Source organism: Notolepis coatsorum, assembly GCF_963971535.1.
Source record: "Notolepis coatsorum genome assembly, chromosome: 1".
In the NCBI taxonomy this organism is placed as follows: Eukaryota; Metazoa; Chordata; class Actinopteri; order Aulopiformes; family Paralepididae; genus Notolepis; species Notolepis coatsorum.
Window position 1 is genome coordinate 200,653,236 of NC_140165.1, and position 24,620 is coordinate 200,677,855.

The following is a 24,620-nucleotide window of genomic DNA, read 5'->3' on the forward strand; positions in this document are numbered from 1 at the left end:
GTTGAGATCTTCTGGGAAAATGTTACCTCTCAGCTATCAGAGGTTTTCTCTTTGACCATACCGACCTTGCCTTCTGTATTATTGTTAAATGATGTTTCTCAATTGCCGACCTCTGTACATGTAAAGAGACTCATTTTGGCCGGCCTTACGGCTGCCAAAAAGTTGATTGCTTCACGCTGGATACAACCAGATAAGTTGTGCCCGAAGGTATGGATTCTTACCTACCTCGATGTGATATATCTGGAGATATCCACTGCACAAGTTTTAGGGGTTAACGAAGCGAATATTGCTATCTGGTTGGCAGCGGTTGCAAAACTTAAAGAGAGCATATAGCGATCAATTGCTAGACAATCTACCATATATTATGTATTTAACTCACGGTGAGGTCCTGGGGTGAGTGTGGGGGGGGGGGGGGGGGGGTGAAGAGCGAGCGAAGACCATTGTCCACTTGTTTTTTCTTTTTGTTTTCTATTGTATTTTTAATTATGTATATGTTCTGGGCCCCCTTTAGATGTGGGTCTGGTGGTTGTGGGCTCGGACTGGGGGGGGCTATGGTGTGGGGTATCTGCGGGTCGAGGCATTAAAGAGGCGTAATGCTTTGGCTCGTGGGGGCGCCGGGCTGCGGATCCCCTGGGGTCGGGGTTCGCGGCTGCCAGGCCTGTAGATGGAGGGGGTTCAGAATACCCATTATGTTTGTGTTCTGGGCCCCTTTTGATTGTGTCGGAGTGTCACAGGCAAGGGGTGGGGGGGGGCCCTTGGTTCGGGCCCTCGGCTGGTCGGGGTGTTAAAGAGGCATGACGCTCTGGCTCGCCGGGGTACCAGACTTGGGGCTCTCGAGGGTTGGGGATCGTGGCTGTGATGGGTGGTGAGGGAGGGGGCTTAGGGTGTTAATCGTACAATCTGTTTTATTTATCGTCTAGTCATTGTAGTGTTGAGTCGATGTTTTTTGTGTCTTTTTATGTATTATTATTATTGTATGTATTGTATTATTGTTATTATGTTGTGAACTGTGTTGTTTCATGTTTGAAAATGAAAAAAAATTTGATCACAAAAAAAAGAAAAACAACTCTGATTAACCCAAAACTGGTAACATAGATTCCTTACCTCAGATCAGATGTTCTGCAAAAATATGAATCCAATTCCTGATCGCCATTCCAAATATTGATCACGTTTATTGATCCAACGTTATAGTCCGAAACGCATAATCCAAGCTGCTTCCAGCCTCGCCAGTGAATCTGGTAACACGACACTGCTTGCCAGAGATAGGAAGATCCTGGACCGGAGTATTTCTCTGATGCACTTTTTCACTCAATCCAATCCAATGATGTGCATTACCATCCGGGAGACGATAGGGGGCGGTATTTGCCCTTTTCGAGCTCAGAGCCATTCCCAATGATAATGTCAGGCTGGACGGATGAAAAATGAATGGATATCGCTAATAAAAGAAATAACGATTAAATAACGAGAAATCTCGTTATGGGCAACCAACGCATGGCGGCCAACAACGAGTTTGTCGTTGTTGGCAACCAATGTGTTAAAGGTCCTGTGCATTATAAATGGCTTTTTCCAGTGTTTGGCATTGTTTTATAGCAATATGGGGTTAGTATCAATGGGTCTGTGTCTCCAATTACCATATTGGCGGATTGCTCTAATTCAGTTGAGACAATTTCCTCCTACAGTGAAGTAGGTCATTCTGATTTGACTCGCAAGGTGATGTGGCAAGGAGCTGATGGAGCTGATTGTGATCTGATTGGCTCTGTGGTTGTAGCGCATAGTGTAACCCGACACTTCCTCAAACAGGGTTTGACAGAGGCAGAGAACAAGCGAGCGAGAGAGAGGGAGAGAGATAGAGAGAGGGAGGGAGAGAGAGGCATAGTGTAACCCGACACTTCCTCAAACAGGGTTTGACAGAGGCAGAGAACAAGCGAGCGAGAGAGAGGGAGAGAGAGAGAGGGACCAGACCGCGCGTCTACTCTCACACACACACGGAGACAGGTTTTACAGGTTGTGTGTAAAATAAATGATCCGTGCCTCCGTGTGTCCCTCTCTCCCTCTCTCCCTCTCTATCTCTCTCTCTCCCTCGCAGTCGGGAGTATATCACTGTAATATCATAGCGAATGCTCCCACGTGCATGCCCGTATTCCGATCCATACAATAATAATCACAGAGGTATATATTGTCATTTGAAACAAGTTACCAATGCATTGTCCCATGGGATTATGCCCCCCCCCCCCCCCCCGCAGCGAAATTAATTAGTATCCCCCTTCTCTATCTCTCTATCTCTCTCTGTGCCAGTCGCAGACTGTGTGGATGACCGTCACTCAAAATGCTTATGGGCGGAGCCAGGCCAACACAGCCTGAAATCCAAAGGGAGAAAAATTATGGTTTTGAGTACTTGATTAGAAATAGAAAAAGAACCTTACAGATGTGTTCAATAGACTCACAGGAATTGTTTAAAGTTGCCCAAATAGTGCAAGGAATAGCAATGCACGTCCCCTTTAAATGTAGTAAACTGCCATGAGAAATGTAGGAAATGTGTAGGCGGTGGTAAGCTTGACTGAAACCTCAAACGATTGCGGACATGCATAAACAGTACTGTATATTTGTATATCTTGTATGTCATAAATGTTTGGATGTAACAGTACTGTATATCTGTATGTCGTGTATGTCATAAATGTCATGATGAATTGAAAATAGGGGACCCTGATGTAAACTAGACAAAAGTCTTTCTCTGGTCTGCATTCTATTAACAATTGTGTGTATTGAGCCATACTGTATTATACCCATTCTGCAATATGTTAATAAAGTTTTCAATCAATGCCGTCTTCACCCGGATTGTGTAAGCCTAGGGTGTAGAGTTGACCATTTAAATAGCGCGATTGCTCACTGTTAATTGGATGGCAGGGTTCAATGTACATGATTGCTGTTCAAGTCCACCTGCAAGGTCAAGGTTTTATTTGTCACACGCAACATCATACCAGTAAGATGAGCAGTGGAATGTTTATCCACTGGCTCTTACAATGTATACAATAAGCAATGTCCAAAAATATAAATAAGAACAACAATAAATAATAACAACATTTATCTGATTTATTTATTTATTCAAAGTCATTTGCAGTGTTTGTGTAGTGCTATTATTTATTTTCGGACATCAAATGTGTCGTTGAGGCATGACTTTAAATATTTTTTATCGTACAAATATTGTCATATTTATTTAAATTATGATTAATTAATTCCAAGAAGGCCTGTAGAGTTGACATGAAGGAATCACTATGATTCCTCCCAAATTGATTCCTCGCAATCCTGCTCTTAGTTAGGGCCGAATCCAAGACAAGGGATGGTTGGTGAATCCCAAAATCGGCCTGAAAATGTCTTAAGTGGCGCTAAGACCAAGATTTATCAGATATTTTGTCCTAAGTCCGTTGGTGAATGAGACCCAATGTATGTAAACAAAGAAACAAGAGGAAATCATATAAAATTATATAGGATATAAGTGCCATGCTTTCTCCAAAAATCCTGCAAAACTGAAAATCTCCTCCACAAAAAACCAACTCAACATACAACTCTCAGACTGCCAAAACAAATCCGGATTTACAAATAGAATTTTCTCAAATAAAAAATTAAGAAATAAAAGATCCAATAATTTGCATGTGCAACATTCACATAGACGAGAGTTGTGTCCTTAGCTGGACTTCTTGGAAGCCTTGGCGTGCGCATTTGCACAGTGTTCGAGAGGCATGTTTTTATTTGTCAGCTCTCTGTAAACGCTTGAATGACATTCTCTGATTCTGCAGAGCCGATGTGCCTAGAAGGGGAGTGAATGCTTTCACAGAAAAGGTTTCTCATACCTAGGAATATTATGAGCATATTCCCTGTTGTGTCAACATTTCCAAGTTGCATAAGAACAAGAAAACTATCCTATTTACACCTGCTGTCTCTGACCATCATAATTGTGATGCCCAAAATAGTCTATGCTGCATACTATCTATAACAAAATAATAATTGATCTGCATCAAGCATCTGTTTGCAGAAGGCAAGACACGCACATTTATGCAGGTACCCGACGTTGCCTTGTACTTTATTCAGTGGTTGTCATTGTGTCCCACAGGCATGTTTTTGAACAAGTATGATCAATGGTAATAATGTTCATCTGCCATTATGCTTCGCTTATACTTTTATGAGTAGCAGCTGTCTATTTTCCCACACTTGATTTGCTCAGACATATAGAAGCACAAGGGACACTTTCATCCACGACATATCACGTTTCGTATAGCCTATTGTGCGCATCAGTTAGCCTGCTATATATACTGTATATATTATGTTGTGGGTCTTGTACAGCACTTTGGTCAACTTTGTTGTTTTTAAATGTGCTTTATAAATAAAGTGGATTGGATTGGATGTATGTTTTATTTATTATTACATATTTTCAGCACATTTGTTTTTATACATTGAGCTGGTTGTAATAATGTGAGGACAGGCACTGGCTTGTTCACCCTGTCCCCATGATTTTAAAGGGGACATAAGTCTATGGAACACATCTGTAAAGTTTTTTTCCAAAAGATTCATTGTTTTGTATTTCAAGTACTCTAAAGCAGCATTTTTCCACTTCAAGATTTCAAGCTGTTTTGGGCTGGGCTCCGCCCATAAGCGCTTTGAGTGACAGTCACCCACAGAGACACAGAGAGAGATATAGAGAGATTGAGGGGGATACTAATTAATTTCGCCGCGGGGGGGGGGCATAATCCCACGAGATAATGCATTGGTAACTTGTTTCAAATGACAATATATACCCCTGTGAATATTATTGCATGGATCGGAATACGGGCACGCGCGTGGGAGTCAAAGATAGTCAAAGCTCCAGCCCCGCGTGCACACACATTTACACACACTCCCGCGCACGGTCGGGAGGTTGTGTGTGAGTGTGTGTGTGTGTTTCCCCAGAGAAGCTCCTGTCCCTCCCTCTCTCTCTCTCCCTCTCTCTCGCTCGCTCGTTCTTTGCCTCTCTCTGTCGGCACCCGCTTGAGGAAGTGTCGGTATTTCCACTCGCTCTGTTGTTGAGCGAATGGTTGCGCTATAACCATAGAGAGGGCGTTACTGCCGATCAGCTCCTTGCTACGTAGGATAGAGAGTCAAATCAGAATAGCTTAGTTCACCGGGGGAGGATATAGTCTCAACTGAATTGGAGCAATCCGCCAAAATGAGAATTAGAGACACAGACACCATTGATACAAACCCCCATTGCTAGGAAACAATGATAAACGCTGGAAAAGGCCATTTATAAGACACGGGACCTTTAAATAATTGCATATCTATGTTGTTTTGAAGACACTACCCTCCTCTTCATCTTCAACAGCACAATAGTTAACATACTGTAAGTGAGCAATTTTAATGTATAGTGGTAATCATTGGATGTGAGGCATGAATGTGCCAGATCTTGCTCTGGGGAAAAGACATTCATACACACATCTTTGTACCAATGTGCAGTTACGCGCTGTGGCAGGAAAGGGGGTGTTTGAGTGACAAAAAGATGGGAAACGTGTCTGTAACTATTTAAAAAACGTTTTTTAGAACTGTGAATGTGCTGTCATTTGAATAGGAATCATTTGGGGAAAGTAATGAAAGGAGGAGACCGTTGGATTTAATAAAATTTTTAAATCTCAACTCCCAGTGGCTTAGGCCTATGGTGCTTCTAGCTATTATCTGTGAGGGTTCGCCTGTCCTTGGACCTTTTTTCCCTGTCTCCTCTCCTCAACAGCCCCCACCCTTGCGAGGACTTTTCTCCTCTACTCTTCACCAGCCCCCACCTTTGGACATTCTTGTACTCTTGGCATTTGTATTGTCTCCCGTGTATTTTAACTTTGTTTTGTCTTTAGTCTCATTCCCTTTGTAATTGTTTTATTTGTCCCTTGTATAGTGTTCTCTCTGTAATTGTAATTTTGATTCTAGTCTAGTTTATTCCCCAGTGTGTGTTTGGCCTTTTGTTTTCCTTACCCCTGTGTGTTAGTTCAGCTTTCCCCATCAGGTGTGTCTCGTTCCCAATTACCCTCTTGTGTCAATCAGTGTGTGTATATCTGCCTCGTTTGCCATTCTCTCTTTGTCGGTTCATTGTTTGGATTCCCTACTAGTGTTTGCTGTCTAGTTCCTGTGATCCTGTTACTCCTTCCAGTATTTTTGTAGTAAGTGTTCCTAGTGTTTATTTTGTTTGTTCCTCCCTTCGTTGTTTTTTGTGGAATGTTCATTTTGTTTGTTAGGGTTTTGATTTGTAGTCAGTTGTTCATGTTTTTCCTAGCCTGCCTTGCAGTGTTTTGTTTGTGCCTTTTGGACTTGCTCTCTTTATGAGATTATTTGTTTTTCGTATTTAGCCCTCTGCCAGTTCTTCAGCTGTGCTATTCTTTGTTTTTGTATTTTTGCTGCTGCCTTTGGACGTATTTTTGTAAATATCTTTGTTGCTGCCCTCTGTTTGAATTGGATTATTTTGTCACACTTCACCCCTGGCTCGAAGTGTTCAAGATTAAAGGAGCAGTGCTCACTTTTTGACAATCCATATCTACCTCTCCCTCGTACAGTATCTGTTTGCGCCTGGGCCCTCTGCTAACACATCCGTAACATTATCATTCTTATTCTCGTTTGCATTTAATTGTATAGGCTAAAACATCTAAATCCAAATTCCTTTTCAGTCTGCATTGGTAGGCTGGCTAGATAAACAGTTCATATATCTTAGTTTAGTCAAAAAGAGATGGAAAATAAATAGAATTTTTTTATAAAACTGTGGTGGGGTTCAAACAGTTCATAAAACGTATTTTCAGTTTCTGATTGTTCAATGTCCCCCAGTTAACACATTGGGGACGAACCACGGATAAATCCGTGTTTCGAATCCATGCTTAACCCATTCTCCGCCAATCACGTGTTAAGGCGGCTTTCTCCGCCATCCGTTGTCTGCCAATAACGCCGTAAGGCGTGTTTGAGATCAATATTTCATATTTTCATCATGGTATTCATATTTCACCCACGGAGTCTTGGCTGATGCTGTAGGACTCCGCACAACTCTGCAACGCTTCAATACTGCCACCTGGTGGTCGATCGGCGAGTTGCAACCGGAAGTCGATAATTGTGACCCCGGTGTGTCTCCCTATTCCGTCCGGCCACTCGTTTATCATCCCGGGACTCAATCCACACACCGTGGACAATGGATCGTTGCCATAACTCAAACGACATGATTTGGGCGTATATTAGTATTATACAAACCGGAACTGGATCGCCTCGATCAACATCACATCACATCACAATAAATGGAAATGTATGGTTGAAACATGCACACGTTCAAACGCACACAAACTAATAAGCATTGGAGGCTTTTAACCAGGGCCGAACTGGGGAAATCATTCAGGCCAGGAAATATAGTGCAAAATATAGCCCCAGTCACTCCACTTTTTAAGCAGGGGGTCTGTCCCCCACCAGGACATTTCTTGTTACAAAGACTTAATTTCCTGCATTCTGGTGCAGGAATTTTTTTATTTGTACCCTTTAAATGCCAGTGTTTGTGATGGCATCACAAATTATTGTTAAAAAACAGGCTAGCATATGTATGATTAGCAACAACACTGATTTTGATGGATTTTCAGTTTTTTTGTAATGTCAGATTGAAAATAATACAATCTTTTATTCAACTTCAGCCCTGATCATAACACCACATATTAATTTTATAATTCTAACCCTTTAAATGCCAGTGTGTGTGATGGCATATATTTGCAATATATCAAATGCAAAGTAGATTTTTCTGGGGGGGATTATTACAGGCTAGCATGTGTCAATGATTAGCAACAACAGTTTTTTGTAAGGGTCCCGCCTCCACCAATCACATGCGGCTCCTTTTGTGTGTGTGTGAGAGCAAGAGAGAGAGAGATAGTTGTCCAACTTGTGTGAGTTGCAGTGATCTCCTGGTTGTTCCCCACCTAGGTTATCTAACTATTGCGCTGCTGCAACTAGAAACACTGTCCTGGCCTGCTTCTAAGTTCAGTGGCCTGACAGCAAAAAAAAAAAAAAAAATATATATATATATATATATTTTTTTTAATCATCTGGCGACCCTCCCGCGGCGGCTCGCGACCCTCCTGTGGGTCGCGACCCCGACTTTGGGAACCCCTGGTCTAGAGTGATATTAGACGCACCCCAATGGGCGCCAATGTGTTAAATGGGGGGGGGGGGGGGTTCAGACAGTTAATAAAACATATTTTAGGATGAAAAATACAGTAGTAGATATAACATATTTCATAATAAATCATATGCCAATATTAAATCAATTTGATGATTTGAAAGCACACCAATTGCATTGCCAATTAATGAAACATTGGCTGAACAGATGTTTGAACACACTGAAGAAAACGTTTTGTGTACAGTAGCTCGGGAGGTAGAGCAGTCGTCTGGCAATCCGGAGGTTCCCTGTTCGATTCCCGGTCCTCCCGGGCAGCGTGTCGATGTGTCCTTGAGCAAGACACTTAACCCCTAATTGCTCCCGATGAGCAGGTTGGTACCTTGCATGGTTGCCTCCGCCGCCGGTGTGTGAATGTGTGAATGGGTAAAATGTGAGTAACAAATTGTAAAGCGCTTTGGATAAAAGCGCTATATAAAAAAGCAGCCATTTACCATTTACCATAGATAGGAGCTGAAAGACATAACGGTTCCATAGCCTGAAGTCTAGTAGTACAGGTCCAAAGTTTATGACAATCCCACAGAGAATTTGAGTTTTACAAAGGTTTTTGTAATGTGTGTACCAGTGTTAATTCGGCATGATTATCCAAAATGGCCGTCCGCTTCCTTCATTCCGAGGCTCGAGTCAAAACAAAGGAAATCCCAGTCTTCTTCTGTGTCTTTCTATTGCAATTAGCGCCCGCGTGGCATAGCATTCGCTCTAGAATTTCATTGGCTACAAAGGTGGTCAATCATTTTCGCCATCAGAGGTGACTGGTCCGTTCAGGACCCGGCCAAACCGGACGTGGTCACTTGTCCGAATGGCTTGTCAAATGACGCTTTTATCAATTTATTGGTTGATCGGCAAAAACCCAGCCCGGAGCCGGCAGACGAGGGCAAACTGCAGCGGCGTGTGCTCGCGCGAGTGATGCTTAAGTGGTTAAAAACTTCAGTTATAAACCACACCCACTTCTGGTCTTCTATCCAAATACAGATTATTTTATTGGTTGGACAGTGTCAGACTTTGGCTGTTTTTTTTGGCTAACAAGGCAATTATATTTGTGCTCAAACAGGGAATGTCATCAAATTCCTTTGGACCTATACAACAGTCACCTGTTGTCAGGAGACGAGAGTCTGTGTTCTAAATTGAAGGACTGTTGAACTCAGCTGAAATTCTACATCTCTTATGTCTAAATCTATAACCTTATTTAGTCTTGTATTGGTCTTGCTCTCTGCTACTATTTTCTGAAGAAGCTATATCATTGTCTTAGAATTTACTAGTGCTGACACTGACAGCATGCCCCGGTGATAAGTCACTTGTTTTCTCTGTTCTGGGAAGAATGTAGAATGTGGATTCTGCCCGTTGCAATGTACTTTTTTCATTGCAACATATTATTTTTCCTGTTTGTTGCTTTGCTTGTTCACTTTTGAATAAACCTCAGAACCTTTCATTATTGATGATTATCAGATAAACGTAACAACAGATACAGATAATTATGTCTCTGCACCCCCATGATGCGGACAGTTTGAGGCCCTCTGAGAGGTGGGAAAGATGCCGGCAAGACATAAATGAGAGCTGTGCCGAGAGAAAATGCTACCAGAGACCGGAAGAAACCGAGACATGAAACTCCCTAGCTACTTCCATCACCAGCTCTGGAAAATAAGGGACTCTACAAAATGTATAGAATGCATTGTAAAATTAGTTATACCAGCAAAACCGAATTGCTTCACCAGCACAAATCCGCTTCAAGGCCCTCGACTAGAGCCATATGAAATCCGCGTTCACGGAATCGTGGACGGAATTTGCGGAATTGACCAATAAAAATGGAATCAACTGCAAAACGTGGAATATTGCAGAATTTGGCCTAATCTGGACTGAAATTCCGTTTTTGGGTGGAACGTTTGGTGCAAAGCAAACATGACCGGGGACCGCTGCGTGTTACACACAACACAGTCCAAGCGTCTGCCATCTGGCTGCTTTGATGTTAACATCGTCAAGAAGCTAAGAAATTCCGCAATAAGCCCTAAATTCAGAGCAGAGCAGTATCCTAATGACTTTTATGCCTCTGGCGATAAGGTGTTTTGGAAATTCTGTCAACGTTCCGTGGACTGGACAGGCAAAAACATGTGCGACACTATTGTGATTAAATAGCTAACGTTACAGTACATACAACTATAGATGGAAATGATAGCTTCTTGCTAAATCTGGTGCACCCATCCATTTGTTTAATGCAAACGATTGTCATTACACACTGTCCTTTATAAACTAAATAAACTTAAATAGCTATGTAACGTTACAGTACATAGGACTATAGATGGAAATGACAGCTTCTTGCTAAATCTGGTGCACCCATCCATTTGTTTAATGCAAACGATTGTCATTACACACTGTCCTTTATAAACTAAATAAACTTAAATAGCTATGTAACGTTACAGTACATAGGACTATAGATGGAAATGATAGCTTCTTGCTAAATCTGGTGCACCCATCCATTTGTTTAATGCAAATGACTGTCAGTACACACTGCCCTTTATAAACAATTAACTTATATAATAATTATAATTGTTAGACTAGAAGTCTTTATTTGTCATGCAGTTTTAACACACACACGGGAGATGGGCGACCCACAGGAACACACACACACATGCACTGAGTCGCTGATGAAATGTCTCTCTGCACTTTTCCCATCCCGTTGTCCTTCCCCCCATGGGCAGCCGGGAGCAGATAGGGCGTCAACGTGAGCCGCGCCCCGGGGGCGTCTTCTTTTAAGGCAGCCCAAGAGTCCTTCCGCGTTTCTCTGATTGGCCACGACGCCCATGTGACATTTAAATAGCTATGTAACGTTACAGTACATAGGACTATAGATGGTATTGATAGCTTCTAGCTAAATCTGGTGCACCCATCCATTTGTTTAATGCAAACGATTGTCATTACACACTGTCCTTTATAAACTAAATAAACTAAACTAAATGTGCTTAAATTATGCATTACTATTTCATCACAATATAATAGATATAGCTAGGCTACTGACATTGTCATTGTGATCATGTCAGTAGTAGCTAGCTGTATCTATTGTTTACACTTGAAATGTGTATTTTTATTTTGTGTGCATTTTTATTTTGTCACAATATTATTTGAAAAATATTGTGTAAAATTGAACTGTATTTCTGAGTTGCAGCAACTCAGAAATACTCAAAAGATGGACTGTTATATCTTATTCAATTGTGGACATTTATTCATTCCCACTTATTAGACACTATTTCTGATGGTAAAATGAGCATAAAAAGCAAAATACAGAATTCTGAAATATTAAAACGGAAAAAACTGAATTTGGGAAAAAAAATTATGGAATTTGGAAAATAATAAAACGGATTTCATATGGCTCTACCCTCGACTTGGCATATCGTGTGGCGAAGGGAACGGCTCCCGCCTATCTCCGGTCAATGGTCTCTAACTACACACCCTCAAGACCCCTACGCTCTGCATCTTCTGGCCGCCTCAGACCTACTCCTATCCGAGCTCCGGGAGGGTCATCAAAGAGAAGTCGCCTATTCTCGGTCCTTGGGAACGAACTTCCCACCACAGTTAGGACAGCCGAAACCTGTCCAATCTTTCGCCGTCGACTAAAAACCTGAGCCTAAGGAATCCTGGTGAAGCTGGGCTGATTGCCGTCGTCAAGGTGTCTCATGGGCGGAACACGAGAAGAGCTCTTCATGACTGATGACAGAGACTCTGAAAGGTACGCAGAGTGCGGTGACATCGTCTGTGTTCATTGAGAGCAAAGACAAGAGTTTCTAAAGCTGCTGCAAAGCAAATTCCTCAGCTGAAAGGAATTAATTGGAGATTGGTATGTAGGCTACAGACCTAGCTTATATACTAGTTGGGGGGTGTAGCAGTGATAGGTACGTTGGTAAAATGATTTCAGCGGGTGCACTATTGGCGCACAGAGCCAGTCAAAGCAATAGGCGAAGCAAGATGTGCCTGCATGAGATATAACAAGTGTTTGACCATGTAGATAAGAGGTACTACTGGACTAACAGGTGTGTATAAATTAGGCCTACATGCAAATCATGGTGCACACAAACACACACACAGTCTGAAAGCAATTTTTTCACGAGACTTAGCAGAAGGTATAGCCACATAAACAGAGAGTACACAGTGGCAGAATACCTGAGCACTGTGACTGAAGATCCTTGACTAGGTACAGACTCAGCGAGCACAGCCTAGCCATCGAGAAAGGCCGCCATAGGCAGACTGTGTGTGTTAGAAAGAGAGAGAGAGAGAGAGAGAGCATGTGTGTTTGTCGTGTGTGTGTGTGTTAGAGAGAGAGCATGTATGAGAGAGATAAGCAAAGATGAGCCCCTAAATGATATTCAACTTTTAATGGAAGAACAAAACAGAAGGAAAAGATAACTTCACAAAGGCAACATGAATATACATAGATCCAAAAGGACAAAGATCAACACTTAAATCCAAAGAGAGGAGGGTCTATACCAGAGAAAACAAAGCAGCAAGGAGCCAATGGCCGACATCAGCTAAATAGGCTAGCCAGGTACTGACACCAGGCCACACACAGCTTTGGCCAACAGCCCAACGCTACCCAAGCTACACAAACGACCAAGACAATTCACACACAGCACATGTCGTATCTCCAAATGTTGTGAAGTAACATATGTTTTGCCTGGAAAAAAACATCGTTATTAACAAAACATTCGGGAGGGGAAGGAAGGAAGAGTGGGGTAATGTCATGACATTTTCATTCATCTTACCTGCACCAAGGAACGCAGGGCGAAAGGCCGCAACACAGGTCTCCACGTTGACGAAAGGCCTCTCGCTGGCGGGACAAAAAGAAGCTATGGCCGGAGCCTTGTCATGGTGCAGGCCCGACTACATCTTCTGTCAAAGATGATGTCGTAGTCAGAGTGCCAGAACCCCCTGCTATTCTCACGGCTAATGTCAATGGTCGTAGCACAAGCTAACAGCTAACTCTAGGCTAACTGATAGCATCAAACTAACGTTCCCAGCCGAGCGCAGCCGGCAGCTAACGTCGTAGCTAAACAGCTAACTGGCTAACAGTTAGCTCAACCCGGCTATCGCTAACCATTAGCTAACGCAGAAGCAAGCTATGCGGCTACCACTGAAAAACTGTACAACGTGAGAAAAGCAATACAGGTGCTGACACCAGGCCACACACCGTTAGCTACTAGTACTACAACAGCTAGTCGGCCAGTTTGGCTCCAGAGAGAGAGAGAGAGATCCACGGCGGGAATAGAATAGAGTGCATTAAAAACTCACCAAACGTCCAAGAGGATGGAGACAACCGCGTGAAGTTGACGAAGTTCATCTGCCGAACGACCATCCTCTTCATCTTGGCTGCATGCGCTGTCTCTAGGTTAGCTAACGCTAGTTAGCCTTTAGCTAAGCTAGCTACTAGCCGACATCATCATGGCTATATCCCGACTGAACCACACTTAATATTATAACGTAGCTAAAGCTAACTAGCTGTCCCTGTCTTTAGCCGGGATGGCTAGCCTGACTGAACTGTCTAACATGCAACAACTTTCATCTTCAGTCCATCTGCCGAACGATGTCCTCTTCATCTTGGCTGGCATAACCTCCAATGCTGCACGCGCGAAATAGTCAGACGCTAGTGATGGGTCGGTCATGAGCGACTCGTTCATAAGAGCCGATTCATTGCCGTGAGCGTGAGTCGAATCGCTCACGTCTGGCAATGAGTCGGTTCACGCCCCCCCCCCCCCCCCCCCCTTAGCAGAAGGTATAGCTACATGCACACATACACACATAGTCGCACTGTTGTGGGACTTAGCAGAAGCTTTGGTGGCCATGCATCAGCTATAAGAGGAACAAGAGAGGAAAGAGTAGACTGCAGCTTCTCCAGTGTGCTTTACTACCTCTCTCTCTCTCTCTCTCTCTCATTCTGTAATACCTCCTTTATAGGGACTACATCACCATGCTTTAGCGTCTTGAGAGTATACCTCAGGAGCTAGCGGAAAAAGCAGCTGGAATTATGTATCCTGTGAGAATACAGAAGAAGTCTGTCTCTCTTTCTCTCACTCCTTTCTGTGTGTGTGTGTGTGTGTGTGTGTGTGTGTGTGTGTGTGTGTGTCTGTGTGTCATGTTCGCAGTCTTGAATAATGTAAGAGCTTGACAGCTTGAATAATCTATTCAAAATATTGTTTCCCACAATATTAAGTATGTGTGATACAAGTTATTGGTTATGTGGTTCTTGGTTAGGTGGTGTCATGGTTCTGCTCAGAACGTTGAGCTCAAAGACTGTACTTGAGGGAGAAATAATTGTTCTAAAGGAGCGTAGTCCATTTATCTTTGTTTGAAAGATTCAGTTTGAACAGATTTAGAGATGACATACAGGTGATTCCAACGTGTGATGATGGAATAATAGACTGCAATACTGAGAACTAAATGTGCAACGTTCTTTCAAACAATATCCAAGAAAGGATTAGTTAGTCAAAACGTGAAGGAAAATACATACAAGTCCACCAATATCATCACTCAAACATGTAGACCTAATACAATGTACTGTTGCGTTATATGTGGCACAGTTTGTAATTGTAAATTAAATGATCAGAGGGTCCTATAGGTTCCAATCTAGAAGAAGAACCATCAAATTGGACACAATATTAATCGTTACAAAGGGTCCCTGCTAAATGGACGCCTAGAGGTATCTGATGCACAGCTCACAAGTCAAAAGACTCAACACATTTACAATTTCATTTCATTTCAATGTTCTGCTGCATGAGGGGTTATAGGTTGAGCCGTGCACTTAAAAAAGTTCTCCCAATAGACAAAGCAGTGAAACCCCTAACAATACTAACGTATCAATACTAACTATACTAACGTATCTCATTTTACAATGTTGCGTAAGTGCAGGATGAAAGATTGAGTAGGAGCCTCGACCATAGGGCTGGGCGATAAAACGATAACGATAACTATCGCGATAAATTATTTCCTCGAAATAAACATGAAACGTGGTCGCAAAGTTTTGATATATCGATTTTCCAAGCTTGGATATGAGCACGCACTAACAACCAATCGGTGAAGGAGATGGCCGAGAGCGAAGGAGACCCGGAAGGAGACCCAGAGGTAGGACTCACTCAACAACGAGGCTTGCTAGGCTAATTAGATTGCACAGCGATGTTTTATATATTTACGTGCCGAGTATGTGTGTGGCGTGAATTCTGAGGCCACGTTTATAGTAGTGTGGGTATACAGTGGACGTCGTTTCAATATATTGTGGCGGAAGAGAGTATTTTAGTGTCATATTTAGCACATTGTCATGGAATACACCGCTTAGAAGCAACAGGCTGGCTAGGATAACTAGCTTGCACGGCGATGTTTTATATATTTACGTGCCGAGTATGTGTGTGGCGTGAATTCTGAGGCCACGTTTATAGTAGTGTGGGTATACAGTGGACGTCGTTGCAATGTATTGTGGCGGAAGAGAGTATTTTAGTGTCATATTTAGCACATTGTCATGGAATACACCGCTTAGAAGCAACAGGCTGGCTAGGATAACTAGCTTGCACGGCGATGTTTTATATATTTACGTGGCGAGTATGTGTGTGGCGTGATTTCTGAGGCCACGTTTATAGTAGTGTGGGTATACAGTGGACGTCGTTTCAATATATTGTGGCGGAAGAGAGTATTTTAGTGTCATATTTAGCACATTGTCATGAGATATTCCGCTTGTCGGCTAACTGCTAACGTGCGCGGACTGATGACGACATCAACTCGACTCGAGACATTCGCAGCAGCATAAGAAGTTAATTAAACTTGACAGACATTATATCGACGATAATTATCGATATCGAATTATATGAAAATAATTTTATAATTTTATCGCGATAACGTTTTTGGTCATATCGCCCAGCCCTACTCGACCATCTGAAATTGTTTGTCTGTCTTCCCTGCCTCGAGCACAGCCTCCGTTACCTGCTACAGTACCTCTTTCATGAACTCAGTAAGTCACCAGTGACATTCATTTGGACACCAAAGGTCTTACTCAAATCTCACCAACTCATCAGAGGGCGTTGGCTGTAGGAGGTGGGCACTGGGTATTGTTTGCCCACTTGGTCACATTTCCGTCTTAAAGAAATATAAATTATCCATATTATTTAGTATACTACAATATGTTAGAAAAAGCCTGCACTGTACTCATGCCTGCACATTCACAGATAATGCACTTCAAAGCCTTGTAGACAGCGTCACCGGAATCTTGTCAGGCAGCTCAACAAGGAAATTCAATAACGGACGGACGAGAGAGGAAACGCTTGTAACCTAGGACAGGTATAACTTACATTTCTGAGTTTTGTAATTTTCCAAGGCATTGATTTTGTAAGCTTAGTAAGGACTACGTGGTTGGAGGACACAGGCTACATCAGATGAACAGTGCCGGCAGAGGACTATGTGGATTTTTGTTTACAAGTCAGATTCATGCTTTCCAGTGTCGTGCAGGGTTGAGTGAGAGTAGCCATGGTGATATTGGTCGCAATATTTTGTCATTTTGAATCAGGAACTGCTAAATGTATCAAGCCACGGCCGTGCAGTAAAACGAGCCCTGACTGCACTGATGCCCTGCCTGCACTGATGCCCTTACCACCATTTTGGTGGTAAGCTCACGAAATCAATGGACACTGCAAACGACAAACTCAGAAATATGAGATATATCTGCCCAAAGTTACAAGCATTTCATCTTCCAGAAAATGGTACTCTGCCTATTATTGATTATTTTCTTTAAGTTTTAATTTCACTGTAGTTTTGCACACCGTTCATTTTCTTGTTGAACTGCCTGGTGAAATTACTTTGATGACCCCCCCCCCCCCCCCCCCCCCCCCGGCGTTAAAATCTCAATGAATGCACTGGAGGGAGTCCCATGTGGGCTTCTACCATGTTGTATTACCCCCTAAATAACATACTTTCTTTTTTTAATGGCCATTGTTCCCCCTTAATTCATTTGGAATTTCCACACCACACAAACCCAATCACGGATATTTATTTTAGATCAACCACTGATGCCAGAGGTAAATCATGAGTCAAATTTGCCATTGGAAACACTGGATGTTACCTTTAATTAACAAAGGAAGGTTGTGTGTGTGCTTGTGTGAGCATGTATTACATGCATCTGCACACCAGGCAAAGGCGTTGTGTGTAAGAAAGATTACTTGAAACAGCTGCAAATCTGTTTTTGGTTGCTAACCTGCGGAGAAACTCTTGTGTAATCGCAATGTGCTTCAGAGCATTCACAAAAGATGATTGAATCCACACACACACACACATCTAGTTGTATCAGCTCTCTGTATAGTTGCTTATCGTGTCCAGCATTTGGCCCCTCATCAGTCATCTTGCACAGCAGAAATGCACCCAATTCATGTGTGGGTAAAACCATAGGCATGCATTTTGATCATTACTAATGACAGACATTTCCTAGAGGCCTAGTACGGTTGATTGATTAATTGATTGAAAATTGTATTTGCAGAATGGGACCAATACAGTACAGTTCAATACACACAATTGTTAAGGGGATGCAGACCAGAGAAAGACTTTCGTCTTGTTTACATCAGGGTCCCCCATTTTCAATTCATCATAACATATATGACATACATGACATACGGATAGACAGTACTGTTACATCTAGGCATTTATGACATACCATATCTACAAATATACAGTACTGATTATGAGTACAAAAATAGTTTACAAAGATAGTATATACATTTGAGGGGGAAGAAACTGTATATTGAAGGAGGTTGGGTAGGTGGGGTGGGGAACTGTACATTGGAGGGGGTTGGGTTTGGACATTTACAGGGGCCAGTTTCGAATTGCAGTCTCCCGTAGGTGCTCTTTGAGAGTGGTTTTGAAAGTGGGTAGTGATTCACATTCCTTTACAGCCATGGGTAGGGCGTTCCACATTGATGTGGCATAATTGCAAAACGTGTTTAGTCCCTTGTTTGAGCCGAATCTGGGTTTAACATGATTTGTGGAGCTCCCTCTGGTGTTGTGGTTGTGGTATTCACTGACCTTTGGGAAGTATTTTGACATGTACATGGGTACCTTGGTCGTGTAGTGTATCTTGTAGACCAGGCCCATTGCAAGTTGCTGTACTCTGTCGTCTACTCTAAGCCATCCTAGGTTGTCAAAGTGGGCAGGGGTGAGGTGGGTTCTAGGAGCAAGGTCAAGCAGTAGTCTGACCATGTTTTGTGATGTTTGTAATTTTGTTTTTAGCGCCTTTGAGGTGCTTTGGTACCATGAGGTGCAAGCATAGTCGTAGTACCATTGAATGAGTGCTCCTGCCAGAGTCTTCAGGGTATTCTTGTTTACCAGTGAGGAGATCCGGTACAAGAATTTAGTTTGTTGGTTGACTTTTTTTATTACATTGGATGCCATTTTGTCACAAGAAAGATTTGCCTCTAGGATGGAACCCAGGTATGTAATTTCATCTTTCCTTGTGACAATATTGTCACCCACTGTAACTGAGAAGCCGTCGGTCTTGCTGAGTTTGTTATTTGAACCGAAGAGAATGGACTCTGTTTTACCCAGGTGTAATGATAGTTTGTTATCAGCGAGTGAGGTGCAGATTTTGCCTAGTTCCGAGCTGAGGGTTTTTTCAACCTGTAACTTGTTCTTGTCAGAGACCAGCAGGGCTGAGTCGTCCGCGAACAGGAACAAGTTGCAGTCACAAGCTGACGACATGTCATTTGCATAAATTAGGAACAGTAACGGTCCTAGTATGCTTCCTTGTGGAACACCACAGCTCACTGGGAGGTGGGGGGGGGGGGGGGGGTAGGGTACCATTTACCTCCACCATCTGTTCTCTCCCCTCCAGGTAGGATTGCATCCAGCTCACTGATAGACTATCAAAACCAATTGCTTTTAGCTTGTCAATCAGAATGGAGTGATTGACAGTGTCGAAGGCCTTTTGTAGGTCCAGCATGACCATGCCGCAGTACTTGCCCGCGTCCACCTCTTGTTTGATGTGGTCGGTCAAATAGAGAAGGCATGTGTCAGTGGAGTGGGATGTTCTGAAGCCAGATTGGAATTCGTAGATTCGATTTTTTTCCGCAAGGTACTTTTCGGTGCCTAAAAGGGGAACACCACCCACATTACGAGCTCCACTTTGATATTTCCATGGCCTAAGAAAGTTCAATCAATATTTGTGTGAACATGAGCTACTCTCTCTCAAAGCAAGAAACCAGAGAAGACTCAAACCTGTGATATCATCGGGTATAGTCTGAAACTGCTCAAGGTAACAATGAATGGGAGAATGATTTTGTGGACCCATGTTTTTTGTCTTTCTTTTTAATACCAAAATTAGCTTTATTGTATAGTGTTCGTCGTTCTGAAACAGAAAATGTACCCATATACTCAGAACATTCACCCGGGTGCTCTCAGTGTCATCTTTACCATCTCTCCCAATTCATTCTCTATGGAGTAACTTTAGACATTATACCTGATAACATCACACATTTAGCCTTTTTTGGAAGAGGGTTGGGGTCACTAGTATTTCTGGACTGTCTTAGGTCCGAAGGAATAACATGTGAATTCTTAAATTGGACCATAGTTCCCCTTTAATGATTTCTTTAGGCTACAGTAGTGTAGTTATATAGTTTGTAGCCCAACGCTCGCCCACATACTCCTGATCTGCATTGTCTCTCCCACTCACACATCAGTTGGCTACTGCTGGGTTTAGAATACATCAAACAATTAAGCTGCTCCTGTACATACACCGCTGACTCTGTCACATACATACATACACACACATACACACACACACACACACACACACACACACACACACACACACACACACACACACACTGCATGCAGTGACTTGGTTATCACACAAGTTCCCAGGATTCTATAATACATTTAAAAAATATAATATATATATATATATATATATATATATATATATGTATAGAGAGAGAGAGAGCCTGGAGTGATGAACATTTCTGAACCTCACTGCAGTGAATAGCCCAAACCAGGGACTGTAAATATATAATCACTGTCACTGATGTCAAATTAATACTAATCAAGTGCAATGTGGGTGTAAAATGAATTGCCTTCCTCCTCCCACCTAGCGCTTGAATTAATCATGTTGTCTTAATTATCAGCCTATAGCTTGTGAATGAAGTGTTCAACGGATGGCACATAACCACCACCCAATTCCATTTTCAAGGCTAGTGCACGTCCCACACCCTTTAAGGCGCCTATAGCCTAATACAGAGAGACCGGCATGTAGTACGGGTGGATGGGGTGCTCTCTCACCTCCTCGTTCGTGGCAAGCTCTTTCTCCAGCTGTCGGTGTTTGTTCTGCCACACTAAATAGTGGATAGGATAACGACTCTTGTCCGGAGTTTTCTTGGCGGAAATCATCCTCGGAGCATAGTTCGCCTCCTCTTGGTCCTTTGCTGTCAGTTTTCGCTGTATATTTCAGGCTACTTTGTTATTGATTTCTCGCTATAATAACCCTACCATCCTTATCGCTCGTGATGCCAAAGGCGTATAGGTAGCCTTGTCGTCAGTCAGTCACTGCAAACACAAATATAGGCTACTGAATTATTTTTTGCTCAACAGCCTTAAGCCCTTGTCAATTATTTCGAAACAAATCGCCTGTTTGATTGTCTCATATCGCGCCACTATTCCCTAACACCTACATCTACCTTTTGCCTCCCTATACAGTAGTTCTCTTGCTCCTTGAATAGCCTACACCGGCGAGGTGGGAACTCTATTATCCTCTCCTCCCGTGCATCCGCGGCTGTGGGAGAGACTGCTGCGAGTCGCTGATGACAAGCCGCAATGAGATGTACGCAGACCAATCCGATGTCAGGGATGGTGATAAAAAAAACGCTCCCACGTATGGTGACCAAATCCATATGATCCAAATGCAGGACAGCAGGACGATTTTGCGGCACAGAAAAGTTAAACTGAATGTGTAAGAATAATGTTTACATACAGCATGAGCATTGAGCATCTGGTCTAAATATAAGCATTTCGATTAATAATGAATATATTAAAAACAGTATGCTAAGTAGGTCAAATAGGCCAAATGGCTAAGCAGCATTGTAGAACAGAACATACATATTGGGCTAATATAAAGTATGTCTTCTTCATAGTTGTTACTGGGCGCCTTAACTCTCCCAAACACAAATTGTGAGACAAGGGTTTCAGCACCATGGAGAGTGCACAGTATGACAGCGCGGAGAGCATTGTTTTTTAGAGGGACATTTGCTTTGACTTGAATCTTCGTGACCTGGTTGCATCGATTCCTCTGGCAAGTCCACGCACTGGTTATGAGAGAGAACAGCCTCTCCACAATGGCATGACATTGACATATTCGAGGGGGCCAGCTCGAAGTCCTTCAGCAACAGCATCCCCAACGTCACTCCAACAGTCGCTCCCATTCTCACCACGTCCATTTGATGTTGTAGGCTGATAGTGATAAAGAACAACTTTCCATAGAGGCATCTTAAGCTGTAGCGCAGAGGTCAATGAAACTGAAAGTGCCGTAGTTAATCAAACTGCGCGACAACAGTCTCGCAGTATAGCCAGTGTGTCCCAGCAAGGCACCGATAGACAAGGCACTGGCTACCTGTGGTGCATGGTTGGTGATTAATAACTAGACAAAAACCATAACAATTTATTTAAAGGTATCTTATCAGTTTTCTTGATTTTGTTTACATTCACATTTCCAACCAAATAGGCCTACTTTTTTTTGCTGTTGTTTTATATACACAGTCTACATGCAGAATACATTTCCAACAACCTCATAAACGTTGCTCTTGCTATCTTTATATCCCTCCAATGTTAAGTTTCACTTTCTGTTTTGGGAAGTTGTAATGAGTCTGACCTCCTTTGACCTCCTAACCCAACCCCCTCCAATGTACAGTAATTTACCTAGTATGGTTTTGTCAATATTCCAATGTACAGTTTTGCTTGTTTGTACAGTGTTTCCCCCCTCCAATGTACAGTAAATTACCTAGTATGGTTGTCAATATTCCAATGTACAGTTTTGCTTGTACAGTTGTACAGTGTTTCCCCCCCAACCCCTCCTACCCAACCCCCCCCCCCCCCCCCCCACCCAACCTCCTCCAATGTACAGTTTTTATGTCAAATGTATATACTCCATTTTCTGGACTCTTTTTGTATCACAAACCGTACTGTATTTGAAAATCTGGTATGTCATAAATGTATAGATGTAGCAGTACTGTCTATCTGTATGTCATGTATGTCATATATGTCCTGATGAATTGAAAATGGGGGACCCTGATGTAAACAAGACTTTCTCTGGTCTGCATCCCCTTAACAATTGTGTGTATTGAGCTGTACTGTATTGTACCCATTCTGCAATCTGTTAATAAAGTTTTCAATCAATCAATCAATCAATCAATCAATGATTGACAGGCAGTTAGTTTGTTAGATTTTAGGAGGATTTTATATAGACCAATCAAATTGAAGCACAAGGGCATGTTTATAAGCCTCCAGTGCACTCTTTGTTTTGCCACCCTGTGCTCATGGTGTGCATGTGTGTGTCCATAAACACACGCACAATTTTCGGGGATCTCTTTTCTCTTTTCAATCGTTCAATGACAAGTATTTTATTTTTCTTAATTTCCATAATTGTCCATTGAAAAATACATATTCAGTATGAAGTTACACCTTTTGAACAAAAGAGGGCGATACTACACAGGTTCACTGGTAATCAGCTCTCTGACTTTTTTTTTTATTATTGTGAAAAACCCAGACCGGAAGTCTTAGCAATTATGTGGCACTCAGGTTCCAAGCATGAAGCAGAGCTGGGGTAAACAAGGAAACTAAAAGAAGGAAGGGACATTACCTCACTGTGTTGCATGTGAATGCACATTTGTGCCAACATCTAAAGCTATGATCAGTTAGCATTGTGGTGAATGGACAGACCACTCCTTCATCTCTCTCCTCTCATTTTAACAGGTTATTAATCTGGGTGATGAAGGCACCGGCATTTTTTGTGTTTTCAAGGTAGAATTCACTAGCAACATTTTATGTTATGAGCATTTTAATTTGACTTGTCATGAGCCCTGTAAAATAGGTCTATAACCATCTATGGATACTATTTGGAGACCAACAGCAAATAAACTAATGCACAGATGTGACTCCCTATACAGAAACAGAATCAGCTTTCATTTGATTAGAATACGAAGAGAGTTGTCAAAGCAGTTTTCTTATCAGTCCTGGGCCCTCATTTATCAACATTGCGTAGAAAGAGTTATATTTTTTCTCCTACGCACAGACATTTGAATGTCTATGCACAAACTAATTCAGATTTATCAAACATGCTACACAGGTCATATGCACACATGCAAATACTCGTGCCCATGCACGATTATTAATTTTTTTTGCATTTTTACAGCTTTTTCTGGCCACGCAGGACCGACAGAGGAGAGAGGGAGAACGGGAGGAGAAGTAGGGAAGACATGCTGCAAATGGTCACCGGGTGTGGGAAGCGAACCCGGGACAACCGCTTCGCGACTCAGCGACTACTGGAGTGACTGAGATGCTTCCAGCTGCAGACCTTCAGACCAGCGCTTACAAGCCCTGCACATACAAGCACCGCACATAGCAACCCCTCGCTTCCATTGGCTGATTTTGGTGACGTGATTTTGGGTCACGTTGCACGTTGCACTGCGGGATTGATTGATTGATTGATTGAAAACTTTATGGTGACGTGATTTTGGGTCACGTTGCACGTTGCACTGCGGGATTGATTGATTGATTGATTGAAAACTTTATTAACAGATTGCCGTATGATTTGAGTCACGTTGCACTGCGGGATTGATTGATTGATTGATTGATTGATTCATTGATTGATTGATTGATTGATTGAAAACTTTATTAACAGATTGATTGATTGATTGAAAACTTTATTAACAGATTGCCGAATGGGTACACGTGACCACAGGCCCTGATTGATTGATTGAAAACTTTATTAACAGATTGTAGAATGGGTACACGTGACCTGACCGATTGATTGATTGATTGATTGATTGATTGAAAACTTTATTAACAGATTGCAGAATGGGTACAGTGACCGATTGATTGATTGATTGATTGATTGATTGATTGATTGATTGATTTATTGATTTATTGATTGATTGATTGAAAACTTTATTAACAGATTGCAGAATGCAGTACAGCTCAATACACACAATTGTTAAGGGGATGCAGACCATGCAGTACTGTTACATTTGTGACATACAGTAAATATATACAAGGGGGAGGGAACTGTACATTTATGATGAATTGAAAATGGGGGACCCTGATGTAAACAAGACGGAAGTCTTTCTCTGGTCTGCATCCCCTTAACAATTGTGTGTATTGAGCTGTACTGCAGATATATTTCAATTGCCTTACTTATTTA

The 24,620-nt window shown here is 42.3% G+C and overlaps 1 protein-coding gene across 1 annotated transcript in view; it reads right to left on the bottom strand.

Annotated features, from left to right (window-relative positions):
• ankrd13b (ankyrin repeat domain 13B) overlaps window positions 1-20,614 on the bottom strand; it is a gene marked incomplete at its 3' end in the record, with an annotated part of 252,431 nt that extends 231,817 nt beyond the window's left edge. The window contains exon 1 of the mRNA XM_084314118.1: window positions 20,492-20,614. Within this exon, the coding sequence (XP_084170244.1) occupies window positions 20,492-20,599 (108 nt within the window). The 5' untranslated portion in view covers window positions 20,600-20,614. The remainder of the gene's footprint in view (window positions 1-20,491) is intronic.
• Window positions 20,615-24,620: the final 4,006 nt, after the last annotated feature.